The sequence below is a fragment of the Globicephala melas genome, chromosome 1, assembly GCF_963455315.2.
Source record: "Globicephala melas chromosome 1, mGloMel1.2, whole genome shotgun sequence".
Lineage (NCBI taxonomy): Eukaryota > Metazoa > Chordata > Mammalia > Artiodactyla > Delphinidae > Globicephala > Globicephala melas.
The window spans coordinates 86346335-86360979 of NC_083314.1; the positions used below are offsets into that span (position 1 = coordinate 86346335).

Here is a 14645-nt window from a genome sequence, read left to right on the forward strand (position 1 = left end):
CTACAGCGCAGGCTCAGTAGTTGTGGCGCACGGGCTTGGCTGCCCCGCGGCATGTGGGATCTTCCCGGACCAGGGCTCGAACCCGAGTCCCCTGCATCGGCAGGCGGATTCTTAACCACTGTGCCACCAGGGAAGTCCCTTCACTTATATTAAATCAGAAAATTCTTGAAATGAAGAGAGTTTTAGTGTTCTCCCAAGCATAGACTCAAGAAGCAATCAGAGTCCATCTAGTCCCAACTCGCAATCCAAGCACCAACTCTTTAAAACACCCCAGAAATCATTCAGCCTCTGCTTGAAAAGAAAATATGCTCTCACTTTGTACTGAAATGACCTTATTTTAAGTTCTACCCATTGGTCCACCCACAGCTTCCTTCTGCACCAAGCCCCTCTTTCTTGTGAAAGCCCATCATATACTTGGAGAAAACAACTGTGGACATAAACCTCCTCCCTTTTAACCTTCCTATTTTGCAGATAAGAGCCCCGAGGCCTAAAAAAGTATGTGCACACCACCCCGCCCCCCCATACAGAGTTGTTTATTTCCTATTCATTCACTTTCCTCGGATCCGATTGTGGCTTCTGCAATTAAACTAGCACATGCTATTAAAATCAGAAATATTAAGGCTGTAGGAGCTCACCCAGTCAGAGGCCTCACACTCCGCAGCTTTAAGTTCTCCCAGAGCAGGGAGAAAAGGTGAGATAGGGCCAGGTGGGGAAGCCTCGTTCAGGTTTTAGCCACTTCTTTTCAAATGTTAATTGAGCCCTTGAGCTCTGTCAAGAAAAACGGCTTTCCCACTGTGTGAAAAATGAGCGAGCATTTCCTACATACCCAAGCCCCACATAAACACTAGCTAGCTGCCTTTATTCTGACGGCCCGGGTATGTGCTGACAGGAAAGCTCTGGAGAGACCGTGTGCTGGTCACAGAATGAAATCTGCAAAGGCCCCCCTTCAGGGTTAGTGTTCATTATCCTGCCAGTCAACTAAGGATGCCAACATTCAGAAAGATTCTAATGACCAGCCTTGACCACTCCATCCAAAGGCAAGTAGGAATTAGGAGCACCTGCTAAGTCCTGCTAAGTCCCAAGTGCTGGGATGGATGTGAATGACACCACAAGGGGCTCAGACTCCCGTCGGTGACAACCACCCAAACAGGGAAGTACAGCTGAGTGACCTGGGGGCCAAGACAGGGCATGTGAGTGGGGGTGGGGAGCTTCAGGTGAAGATCCAAAGTGGAGGCAAAGCTGAGTCTCAAAAGATGAATGATGGTCACACCATGTGGACGACAGCCTATAAAGCCAATTCCAGGCAGAGGAAGCAACGTAGGCAGACACAGGCTGGTGTTCAACAATCCACCTAAATGGTTACAACAAGAGCAATGGGGGTCACAGTGCTGAGTCCTAGGACAGCTCTGAGAACCCTGATGGGGTGGGTTGAGGAGCATCTCCCCAAAATCTGCATCTACCCAGAAACTCAGAATGTGACCTTATTGGTCTTTGCAGATGTAATTACAATTAGTTAGTAAGAGAAGGTCATACTGGTGTCTATATAAGAAGAAAATAGGACACACAGAGAAGGCCGTGTGATGACGGAGCTGAGATTGGAGGGATGCGGCTACAAGCCAAGGAGCCCCAAGGATTGCAGGCAGTGGCCAGAAGCAAGGAGGAGCAAGGGAACACGGCCCTACCAACACCTAGATTTCAGACTTCTTTGCGGTACGCGGGCCTCTCGCTGTTGCGGCCTCTCCCGTTGCGGAGCACAGGCTCCGGACGCGCAGGCTCAGCGGCCATGGCTCACGGGCCCAGCTGCTCCACCGCATGAGGGATCTTCCTGGACCGGGGCACGAACCCGTGTCCCCTGCATTGGCAGGTGGACTCTCAACCACTGCGCCACCAGGGAAGCCTTAGATTTCGGACTTCTAACCTTCAAAACTCAGAAAATTGGTTCAAGTCACTCAGTTTGTGGTCCTTTGCCAGCAGCTGCAGGAAGAGAATACACTTGTATTTAGGGAAAGCAGGATGGAGGCAGGTAGAGGGCAAGGCTGAGCTAAGGTTAGGTGGCCGAGGCACTGCATGAATGGCAAAGGGGAGAGGGTGAGGAGAGAGGACGAGGGAGGGAAAGGTCGGTGGGGGCATGGGGGGTAGCAGAGAGGGTGAGCCAGCTGAGAAGACCCAGAGGACAACGGCCGTAAAGGAGCCGGGGTACCACGGCCACCGCATCTCTTGCTCTTTAAGGCATGCCTACCCAGTAGGTGAATTTTAGGCTGGAACCCAGGTCTTTGAGACAACTTGAAAATGCAGGATCCAAAATGAAAGTTGACTCAGCTTCTTGGGAAAATTCCCACCCTGGGAGAGAGCTTGATGCCCTAGGTTTCACCTGACTGCTACTTCTCTCCAGGAGAGTCAACAAGGGTTACATCTTCCTGAATGTGTGGGCTTCACTGCTCCCTGGACTTGGAGATAAACTGACTTTGTGACCGAGAGTCAGGAGCATTTGCAGTAACATGCGTGTGAGTCCCAGAGACGCACATATAATTAGGCCCTGAACGTTGCTGCCACCTCCTCTGCTGAGAACCGGACACACGAGTGTTCATACCTCCTGGCCCTCCTGTCCTTCAGTCAAAATGTTTGTGTCACAGCTGCATTGGGGGCAGTAGCTTACACAAGTCCCGCATAGATAACAGGCAGTGATCACCTGGGAACCTGAGGACAGGGAGTGGCAAAAACTGGAATCGGCTCCCGTTTACTGACAGGTCTGGTTAGGATGCAGGAAGATCTGGGAGGAAGGCAGGATGTTCCGGGACCTTCTCCTGACAGACTGGGGCGGGGTGGGGGGGACACGTGGCTGCCTGAGATCTTGAGATGCGACGCCCATCCTGAGAGGCGACAGTGGCCAGCGTCCCTGTCCTGCTGGGGAGGCCCTTCTCCAGGCCACATGGATTCTCCAGGGACCCAGGCGTGCCGGCTCCTCAGCTTCAGCGAACAAGTTCTCTGAATCGAGATTCGAAAACTGGCAGGTCTCCCTGGACGAGGCTTTGAACACCAGCTGCAGACAAGCGCTGCAGGGGATCCCCATTGAAAGATAGCAAACTGAGACCAGAAGCCGCATAGTCCTATGGGGGAAGGAGGTGAAATGTGCTGTCTGGCGGGGCACACAGGGAACTTCTCCAGGCCCTTTGCTGTCCCGCTTTAAGTTCCTGCTAAGAAAGTGTAACCTGGGAAACACCCTCTCTAATAAAACAAGCAAAGTCACACTGGGAGGAGACCACGTTGCCAGCACCAGGAGTCTGTGAGCACAGAAGTGGCCAACAGCTACATGCAACGCCCTGGTCCTCCTGGTCGCAGCAACTGAACAACGAGAGGTGTGTCATTCCTCTAGGCTGCAACACGGAGAGACCACTGGGTGGTTCTGAGCGCGCTGACGACACTGATGAGAAAGCCCCCACCTAGGGGATGATCCAGTCATAGCTGGCTGTCCCATAACAGAAAGATGTGGCAGACCCCTTGCACTGGGGGGACCTACGAGATGTGCTTCCCCTCAAGTGGCAGGTTTGGCTACGGCCACATCTGCCCAGAGAGCTCGCAGCCCACTTCCAGGCCAGGGCACGGGCCCCTCCCACAGGATCCAACCTGGGCTGCACCTGCCATGCCTGCAATGGGAAATCGGCCTTCCAAGCTTTAAATCACTGAACTAAATCACACCAGATGAACATCAAAGACAACCACCTGCTCTGGGTGCCTTGAAAAGCAGATTTAGATCGGGACCAAGAGCAGCCCCAGACCCACCCAAGATGCTCGGCTGGCCTGCTCTTATCCAGCCTCACATCCTCTCGACGCGGGTACCTCTGGCCCTGGGAGGAACCGCAGGCACCCAAATGGAAAGGTCTGGAGGCCAAGGGCAACCAGTCTAGCCAACGGATCTCTGCTCACAGAGACCAAGTGAGGCCAATACGGGGCAGGACAGGGAAAGGGGACCCTGTTCACTTGCCCTCTTGAGTGTTAGTGTACCACACACACTGAACCAAATCACACCCATCAATCCGTGCGGGAGCGTGCAGAAAGCCAGGCAGGCTGAGGGGCGAGTCCTTGGGAAAACAGACCACACACCACTCCAGTGCGCATCCACCACCCGCCCGCCGCCAGGGGCGGGGCTGTGGGGACGGCACCATGGAAACCAGGTTCACGTCCAGGGCTCCGTCCCGTACTCTCTGCCTCGGAGAGAGGGTCTGTGGGCAGACGCCGTGCGAGGGCAGCCTTCCTAGCTGTGGCTGCTGCCAGTAGGCAGCTGAGCAAACACAGGCCCGCAGTGTCCGGCACCTTCCACTCTCATTAAAGCCACTTTTAACAGGGACCACGGGGCCAAACCACAAACGGCAGCTCTGAGCCCGCCTTCGAAATTCTCCCACAGGAGAGCAGAGCCTGAGCAAAACTCTGCACACGCTCCTCTTTAGCTCTTACTCATTTTCATCCTTTGTTTCCTTAGGGAGTGGGGGTGGGGACTGCTAATATCTTTACTGAAAAGCAGCTACGCAAGAAGGCACATTTCCAAAGCTGAGACTGCATGGGAAACCACGATCATAAAAAACATGAACCGAGACCTTTGGCGGTCATTTTAAAACACGCCCTCACTTCGCAGGCGATGGAGCCAGGCCCTCCCGCGACAGTTGGTGCCGGTCTTGAACGTGGGAGGGAGGGGCCCACAGCCCAGCGTGACAGCCAAGCCTGATCAGTGGGGTAGTCACCAGCTTTGATATCATTTGACCCAGAATCACAGACGCAAGATTTCCAGTGGAGCTGGATATATCCTGGCGTTACTGGCGTAACCTTAACCTCCCCAGGAGACTCTCCTTTTCTCACTTCTAACTAGGAAACCAAAGTGCCATTGAGAGAAACAAGGCCCCCACTCAAGCTGGGAAGGTGCAGGCCAGAGCTGGAGACAGGACAATAGGAGCTCTGTTTCATGGGGTTAAGCTCCGTTCATTGATCCGTGGTTTCCTGGGGCTTCAGGGTCAAAGGTCACCAGGGTGCCTAACGTTCCTGTCTTAGCTCGGGCTGCCATAACAAAATACCAGAGACTGAGTGGTTTTAACAACAGAAGCGACTTTTCCTACAGTTCTGGAGCCTAGAAGTCCAAGCCCAAGGTCTGGCCAGCTCAGTCTCTGCTGAGGACTCTCTCCCTGGCTTGCAGACGGCTGCCTTCTCACTGTGCCCTCACATGGTATTTCCCCAGTGCGTGTGCACCAGGGGAGAGAGCGTGCAGGCAAGCTCTCTGGTGTCTCTCCTTCCAAGGCCACTAATTTTAGAAGATCTATGAACTCCCTTAACCTTAATTACTTCTTTAGAGGTCCTATATCCAAACATCGCCACACTGGGGTTTAGAGCTTCAACCAATGAATTTGGGGTAACATTCCACCTCTGGTTCCCCCCAAATTCATGTCCTTCCTGCAAAACATAATCCCACCAAGTTCTTTGCCATTTTATTACAAAGGTCACCTTTTCTCCATCATCCAATAACATGTTCCTTGTTTCCTCATTTCTAGCTATGAATTTTTCAAGGAACACATTCGGTCTGTATTAGTTCCTTTTCAACACAATGCTACAATCATACATGATCATAAATTTCCACTGTTTGAAAAGCAATCCAAGAATCATTTCTTCTAAAGCATGGGTGGTTCTGTGATCAGTAATCAGAACTTTGATTAAATGGTCCACAGTCAATGCCAATTTGTAAGATACTTTTAGTCTCAATGAATGAAGCATTGAGTTAAAAAACCTGCTGGCTGAATTAGGTACAGTGGAGCTTCAGCAATATGAGTATCTTACAGGATGGGTCACTGTGAATAGACAAGTTTCCCAGAGGACTGAGACGAGAGTTAAATCTGCTTTTGTGGTTTGTGTCCTTGCTGATGACTACCAGCTATCACCCTTCATTGATGTTCATGTACCTCCTTAAGAGCAGCTCTTTCCTTGACTTGAAATATGTTACTTCTGGACTCTTGGAGATCTCAAAGTCAATAATTAAATTTTTTAGAACTATAAGAATATGCAGGCTCTGAGAATGAGGGCCTGAGGTTGTTGTGGGAGCCTGCCACACAGTGAACCCCAATGAACCAATGCTTCCAATATCCCCCCCCCCCCGGTGCAGTCTTTGCCCCTTAAATCTGGGCTGGGGCTCTGACTTGCTCTAAGAAGAGGATGCAGTGCAAGCAGTACTGGGCGAGTTGCAGGCCTAAGCCTTAAAAGAGAGCTTTGAGAGCTCTGCTTGTGTGTTCTTAGGAGTCCTGAGAAGTTGTCTAGCTACACTAATGAAGACACTACTCCCCCAGAGGGAAGGCCCTCTGGGGAAGGAGAGAACCACAGAATACCTTGGACAAGAAAGCAGCGAAATCCCAGCGGATTCACCACATGACTGCACAGGGACCACTGGCCAGACCAGCCAAAGAACCTCCCAGCTGAGCCCAGCCCACAGAACCATGAGAAATGATAATAATGTTGCCCTAACTACTAAGTTTTGGGGTGGTTTTAACAGCCATAGTTAAAAGAGGTCTTCTTTGGCAGGGGCCCCCAACCCCCAGGCCACGGACCAGTAGCGGTCCTTGGCCTGTTAGGAACCGGGCCACACAGCAGGAGGTGAGCAGCGGACGAACGAGCAAAGCTCCATCTGCTGCTCCCCATCGCTCCCCATTGTTCGCATTACCTCCTGACCACCTCCCCCCCCCACGACTGCTCACATCCGTGGAAAAATTGTCTTCCATGAAACCGGTCCCTGGTGCCAAAAAGGTTGGGGACCACTATTCTTCAGGACATGTGACAAACAGAAAGTTAAAAATGTTTGACCAGGGGACTTCCCTGGTGGCACAGTGGTTAAGAATCCGCCTGCCAATGCAGGGGACACAGGTTCAAGCCCTGGTATGGGAAGATCCCACATGCCACAGAGCAACTCAGCCCATGCGCCACAACTACTGAGCCTGTGCTCTAGAGCCTGCGCGCCACAACTACTAAGCCCGCGCGCCACAACTACTGAAGCCTGTGTGCCTAGAGTCCGTGCTCCACAAGAGAAGCCACCGCAACAGGAAGCCCCTGCACCGCAACAAAGACTAGCCCCCGCTCGCCGCAACTAGAGAAAGCCTGCGTGCAGCAATGAAGACCCAACGCAGCCAAAAATAAATTAAGAAAAAAAAGTTTGACCAGGCAAAGGCTCAAACCTACTTACTACTGTGGTTATAAGGCAGAGGCTTTGTTTGCTGAGCGACTGAATAAAAGAGCCAATGGAGCTAAGGAACGACCGTAGAGTGGGAGCCAGCCATCTCTGAAAATCCTCTTCACACACTCCTTTCCAGCCCTGAAGCTATGATTTAAATGAGATAGAATAAAGTGTACAAAAATATCTAGCACCCAGCCTGGTTCATGGTAAGCGCTCAAAAATTGCTTACAAGTCCACTCATGCGTTCTTAAAGCAGTGACATGAACATGAACACATCTGTTCAGGGGCACCATGGTGAAACGGTTAAGATCATTCTGGAACCAGCCTGGGCTCAGATCCTGGCTCCCACAATTACAAACTGTGTGGCCATAGACAACCTACATAACTCCTCCAAGCCTCAGTTTCCTCACCTGAAAATGAAGGTAACAGTGCCTACCTCACAGGATTGCTGTGATGATTCAATGAGCTACATACTAAGAGCTTAGAAGGTGCCTGGCACGTGTTAAGGTCTACGTCAGTGTTAACTGGTAAGGTTTCCATTGTTGTTGCTTTGTTCTGCATCTTGGATTCAGTCAGTCAATTACACTGGCTGCTATGCTCCAATATTTACAGGATTTACCTTTAAAGATTTCAAAACTGAGAAATTATTAATGAGGATCATTAAATGTCATTTTAAGTCTCTTTTTTCTTCTGGGTTTCTCCCCAGATACAATCAGATCAAAACCTAGTGCTTGGTGAAATCCTGGAAAAGTTAGCAACTCATTGCGAGAACTTGGCCAAGAAAAGTGACACACGAGGTATGTGTGGAGAATTACGAACCCAATGTGCCGAGACCCCAGGATGCTGCGGAGAACACAGGGACGGAGTGTGATGCACAGGAAGGCGCTGGTTCCTTGCGGTCTCAAGCAGGTCCCTGAACCTATGGCTCGGGGCCCTCAATGGTAAAGGGGCGACACCACTACAGCACCTGCCCCCACCCCTGACAGCAGCGAGGAGGGGAAAGGGAGACATCCCTAAGAGCCCTGGTAATCCCTACGGCACTGGGCAAAGGTTACGATGTATCTTAATCTACTTTGGGGTCTCACTTTGTACAACTGGAACCTTTTACATTTCTGAAAGTTTTCAAATAAGCCCAAACTCCCATTCCTGCCAACAAGCAAGGTCCCTGCAAGTACCTTTTATGAGAGCTAAGGAAAAACGTATTTTAAGACACTAAAGAATAGATATTTTTCTGACTATTCTCAAAAATAGCTCAGTTGACTTTATAAAATCACCTTTGAAAACAAAACAACAAAAGAACTCGCCATCGCTCTGCATCTCAGCCCAGTAGGCTGCTGCTCCGGGGAGGGCCTTACATAACGGGAGAGTAGACTGGCCTGATTCTGGGAGGGTCTGGGGATGACCTGCTCTTCTGATCCCCGGGACCTGCTTTGTGTCTATTCCAATTTTACAAAAGGGCTTAGAAGTTCTATTTCCGATCCAGCGACTCTTCCAGCCACCGATGGATTTAGACCAGAATTAGCCCAAGGCTCGGCGGGCGACAGGCCTACGGGGGCCAGCAGGGAGAGGTGGATCCCGAGCCCGTCCCAGATCTCGCAGCCTGGCTGTCGCATGGGTGGCTGGCCCTGCCCGAGGGCTCTGGGAGTAAAGGCACCTCTCCTTCCCTGGCCATCTTTCCATCCCACAACCAGGGTCTCCATGTGAGGGGCAAGAGGGGCCTTATGAAGGCAGGAGAGGAGGAAAACAAATGGTCCTGCAGAGGGGCTGGAAGGAAGAGATGGGGCCACCCCCGGGACGCCTTCCGTCTCCCTGGGGAGCTAGGGTGAGTGGCTTCAGGGACAGCAAGTTAAGGACTACGCAGCTGTTTGGTCACGGTGAGGACAACCCCGAGGGGTCCGCGGCAAACCCTGGGCCACACGGCACTGTGGGCCCTGCGTCTCCTGCCCAGGTCTACCCCTGGCTGGTGCAGCCATATGGTGAGGAACCGGGATGACCCACAATTTTCTGAACATACCGTGGCACACTGCCCTGGGGCTGTTTTGTGTGTCCCCTCCCCACCTCCACCCTGATCCAGCACGCGGAGCAAGCAGTCCTAGAGGGAGGAGGGACACGGGAGCCCACGGAGGGAGTCAGCCCCACTGCCTGGACTACCTAAAGTGGGAAGACTCCCTTCCCTTTTCCACCTCTGCAGGTGGGATTCACACAACTAGAGCTGAGCCAAAACACAAAACCACGGCAGGCCTCGCTACGGGCCAGTGTATTAACTACTTACATTTACTGAGTCCCAAATGTCACTCATCTCTCCGTGACCAGAGCTGGATTTCTCTCCACCCTCCTGACCTTTAGCAAAACCTGTCCAGTCCTGAGATAGATGTGTGGCCGGGCTTTATCTCTGTCACTGCCTGAAGTCCACCCCGTCCTCCTGTGTTCCCGTCGCCCATTCCAAGGCCTGTGTCTGCAACTGTGCACTGCACAGTGTGGCAATGGTCCCCCCGCAAGGAGTTCTGGGATACAGCTTTGGAGGCAGCCACGCTGTGTCTCTGGAGCCCCCAGGTCCGGGCTCTGTACGCAGCAGACGTTTAATACAAGTCTGCTGGTCATTCTCCAATGTAAAATATGGGGAAAGAAAGCTGCCTGAGATGAATAAGCAGCAGAGACTTACCTGCCTTCACAGCCCCTCTGGCATCTCTGCAAAGGACTCAATACATCTGATTTCACTGCGTAGAGCCTGTGAATCAGATGCTGATTCCCTCCAAGGATCGGTCAAAGTGGCACAGGCCTTGAATGCTAAACCACCCAGTCCTCAGGCGGTACATCTGAGCCAGAGGAACGAAAGAAGATTCGTGCCAACACCGAGATGGTTTGGCAGTATCACTGACTCCAAACCGGGGTTGGGCCACCTCCCCGGGCCCCAGCCAAAAATATGACAAAGCCCACTAAGGTGCCCTTGCCATCCTGGCTGCTTTGCAGTATCACAGCAGTAATAGCTACAACCAACAAAGTGCTTACCATACGCCAAGCAGGTTACACGCGTCGACGTACATGTTGATGCAGAGGAGGGAGGAGAGCCCTAGGAGAGGACAGTGTCACACATCCCAGGTCATTCTCTCATCCGGTAACCATCTGAGTGCCCACCATGTGCTAGGCTCTAGGCCAGGCACTGAAGATGCAAAGAAGAGTAAGACACAGCACCTGTCCTCAGGGAGCCCACAGTTCGTGGAAGAAAACACAGAAAAATAGGCCAATGACACCAAGTGAGAGATGCCATAATGGGGGCATTAACTTAGGTCTGGCTTCATGGCATCTAGTGGATCCTGAACAAAGCTAGTCATGTTCTTTTGTATAAATTACTTAAATTCCCTAAACCCCCATCTCTTCATCTGTAATATAGGGATTAATAGTACCCACCCCAAAGAGTTCTGTGAAGACAATCTATACAGTGCTTACCTCGGGGTAAATAAAAACAAAATAAAATAAATAATGATGATCACTCTTTTCGTTTAACCACAAAATAACCGATTTTATGCACAGATTTAAAATATGACATCTTAATGTATTTCTAACTTCTTCTCACACGCATACACTTTTAAAACACTCAACTCTTCCAAATCTGTACTTTGAGTCTTTCCTGGAGGATCACTAAGGTGACCATGTAAGTTATTGCCCAAACCAGGACACTTCTGAGAGTGGGGAGAAAAGGAATGATTAATAATTCCACTGGGACAATGGGGTAAACCAGATGTACCATTATGAACAAAATGGAACCGCTGATGACTCTATCGTTCATAGGCCAATTTCCGGGGCAAGGTCAGCAGCCGTCACTAAGGCTTCCTTTCTCCATCATTTTTAAGAGCTGCCAACAACTTTGGAAATAGGCCCAACACAACTCCAAGCTGGAAGAGAGCCAGTACCTGTGCCACCCCATGTAAACATCAGGAAAGTCAATGCACACGAACAACCCCACCTCCACCCTGCCATACACACAGACACACACACACACAGCCACACACAGCCACACACACACACACACACCCCTCCCAAAACCTGAAAAAAAGACTCAGAGCCCGGTCCTGGCTCTTGGCACCTGCCGTCACCCCTCACTTGTTGAAGACTAGCTGTCTTCTAGCAAGACATCTGGGGTCCTTCTGCACCGAGACGATCCCCCTCACCTCAGGTGTCCAAAGCTGTAGAAGCGGGACTCGCCATCAGTGGAGCGGACCACCTGCAGCGTGAACATGGGCTGCAGCTGTCTGAGCTCCAGCAGGACAACGGCCAGGTAGTGGATGAAGAGGAGGGCGTCCACGAGGGAGACGGCGTATTGCACGATGCCCTGGTAATTTCGGTCCCGAGAGTCCAAAATGCGGACCCCGTAAAAAAGCCAATAGGAGACCACGAAGAGGAAGATGAGGACCAGCAAGAGCGCACGGAACACGAGGATCCGCGGCACGTCGGCTCTCTGCTTGCGGAAGAACAGCGCCCAGGTCCCGATGAGCAGAATCAGGAGCTTGAACGCCATGGAGATGAAGAGTCCCTCGCAGATGGTGCCACAAGGCTCCAGCTCCTCCCGCCACAGGATGGGCGGCAGCAGGATGAAGGCGATGGGGGTGAGGAAGACCAGGAGTCCGAGCACCGTGGCGACGGTGAGGCCCAGGTAGCGCCTGCAGTCCAGCCCCACGCTGTCCTCCATGTCCTTGCTGATGCGGGCGATGTCCTCCTGCGAGATGCTGTGCTCCGACGTGCCTGTGATGGCCGTGGTGGTCTCCCCCCAGTTGTCATCCTGACAGGGAGAGAACAGTGAGGATGAAGAGCCACATGGCAGGTCACGTGTGAAAGCCACAAAGCCCGCGGGGGCACGGGGGACAGGGAGGGCCCACCTCCTTCAACCAACCCACATGAGCGGGCTTCCTGGGAAATGGAGGCTTAGCTCTTCAAATAGAGGAATTTTTTAACTTTAACAATTTTCACTGAAATTTTTCAAAATGTATTATATATCTACCTTTTCAAACAGAGAAAACATAATTTGACCTGTTTGTGTGTTTGGGTGATTCGTGACTACAACAGTGATTATCATCCACTGTGTTGGCGTCCCTGAGAGGCTCGGGGATAGACAAATCCTGCTGTCAGACTAACGTGTGCGAGCGCACCTACCGCCTAAGGAGAGAACCCTTTGCGCTTCCTTCTTGATTCATGGCTGGGCGATAAAGGCTTACTTTAAAGCCCAACCCCTGAGTGGGGAGCATTACTACGCCCTCCAGGAGCTCTGAGGAGGGAAGATCTTGCACAGGAGGGAAACTTACATGGCTACATACATATCAAAAGCCACCTGTAGTTCGTACGCACATTTTGTAAAACTCCATGATGTCTTCCGTAAGTATCAAGCAATCTGACAACATTTCTCGTTGAACAAGCTAAGCAGATGCAAGTATCTCTGGCCAGGAGAGCTCAAACATTCCTCCCTAAACACATGTCCTCATGGCAAACTAAACATCAAGAGCATAAAAATACTGAGATTGGGCTTCCCTGGTGGCGCAGTGGTTGAGAGTCCGCCTGCCGATGCAGGGGACACGGGTGCGTGCCCCGGTCCGGGAAGATCCCACATGCCGCGGAGCGGCTGGGCCCGTGAGCCATGGCCGCTGAGCCTGCGCGTCTGGAAGCCTGTGCTCCGCAACGGGAGAGGCCACAACAGTGAGAGGCCCGCGTACCGCAAAAAAAAAAATCACCAAAAAACAAAAAACTGAGATTACTAAAATGTGTGCCTTTTACATTCTTACTTTCACTGTCTCACTTTCTCTTGCTTTTTAAAGTCTGAGGTAGTTTGGAGTGATTGTCTCTTCATTTAACATGATCCGGTTGCCAGTGTTTTAAACAATTTCTTTACTTCTCTAGCAACTACGATGTCGTTCCAAAGCAACAACAGACCGAGAAGACAATGAAAAGCCACATTGGGTCCAAAGAGGTTTTTGCCTCAGAAATTTGTGTACGTGACTTAACTCGGAAAAAACAGTCAGCCACGGTGGTAAGTTGGGTGCAATTAATGCGTAAGATACCAATTTAGAAAAATCTAAGTTAATAGCTGAATCAGCAAGATAGAGATCTCACAGCCAAACGATAACCTCAAATCTAGTAACAATCAAAAAAATTAGGATTCATGAAACGTATAAGCTATGACAAGAAATAGTGGTGGCGGCAAGGAAGGTCTCGACCTGCGAACAATAGGTCTTCAACTCGGAAAGTTACAAGTATCAAGTACTATGAGGGAAATTACTGGTTAAGATAACAGCCAGAAGCAACCGCTACTCTCACTGCTGGTAGAAGTTTAAAATGGTACAATCACTCGTGAAAACTGGTCTGGTAGTTTCATATAAATGTAGATTTACACTTAACTGTATGGCCCAGCAATTCTACTCCCAGATTTTTACCCCAAATAAATGAAAACATATGTCCACAAAAAGATTTGAACCAGAATGTTCTTAACATCTTTATTTTCATGCCAAAAACGATGCAACCCAAATGTCTATCCACCGGGAGAATGGATAACAAATTGTGGTATATTCATACACTAGAACACTACTCAGCAAAAATAAAAAAGAATGAATTGCTGAAACAGAGCAAAACATGGATGAATCTCAAAGTTATTATGCTGAGTGAAAAAAAGTCCAAAACAAAAGAATATGATTCCAATTATATTAAATTCTAAAACAGGCAAAACTAATCTACAGTGATAGAAATCAAAGCAGGGCTTGCCTTAGAGGGCAGGGGTTTGGGGGCAGGGATTGACTGGGAAAGCATAAGAAAACTTTCTAGAGTGAAAGAAATATATCTTGATAGGAGTGTGGGTTATATGGGTTTATTCAGCTATTACAACTTTTCAAACTGTACACTTAAGATCTGTTCATTTCTCTGTGCGAATTTACTTCAATTTTGAAAAAGAAAAAAACATAAGCACAAGAAGAAACAGCTAAACATCCGAAGATGGACAACTTGCTTTAACATAAGGTGAGTTTACAGATCAGTAAAGTTACTTTGTAACACTCTTCGTGAAGGCAAATATTGGATTCCATGTTTTGTATTGGGCCTGATATTCAGTTGATGAGCAGTGTTGAAATAATGATCACTAGTATTATGGTCATTTTGTTATGTAGCTGATTTAGCTACTCACCCTTTTTCCTGCCAAAGAGTTGCTAACTAAATCCCCTGTCCATTTTAAGAATATGTGCACATCTGTGCCTAAAAAATGAAGATGTCCAACAATCTTCCCAAGACTGAGGTTCTTAGAAGAGAAAGGATCTTAGATCTTCTATCTCAATCCCCTGGATTTTCAATGAAGAAACTGAGGCCCACAAAGGTTGTGAATGCCCAAAGTCAAGTCACACAGCCGCTGAGAAGTACAGCCTCCAGATGCCCACTTCAATGCTTTTCCCTGGTGTAAACACCAACAGCTTCCTAA

General features: G+C 50.1%; 1 protein-coding gene across 2 annotated transcripts in view; it reads right to left on the bottom strand.

Moving 5' to 3' along the window:
• VANGL1 (VANGL planar cell polarity protein 1) overlaps positions 1-14645 on the bottom strand; it is a 53944-nt gene that overhangs the window by 20564 nt on the left and 18735 nt on the right. For both annotated transcript variants that reach the window (XM_030869137.2, XM_030869136.2), the window contains exon 4: positions 11368-11975. In XM_030869137.2, the coding sequence (XP_030724997.1) occupies positions 11368-11975 (608 nt within the window). The remainder of the gene's footprint in view (positions 1-11367; positions 11976-14645) is intronic.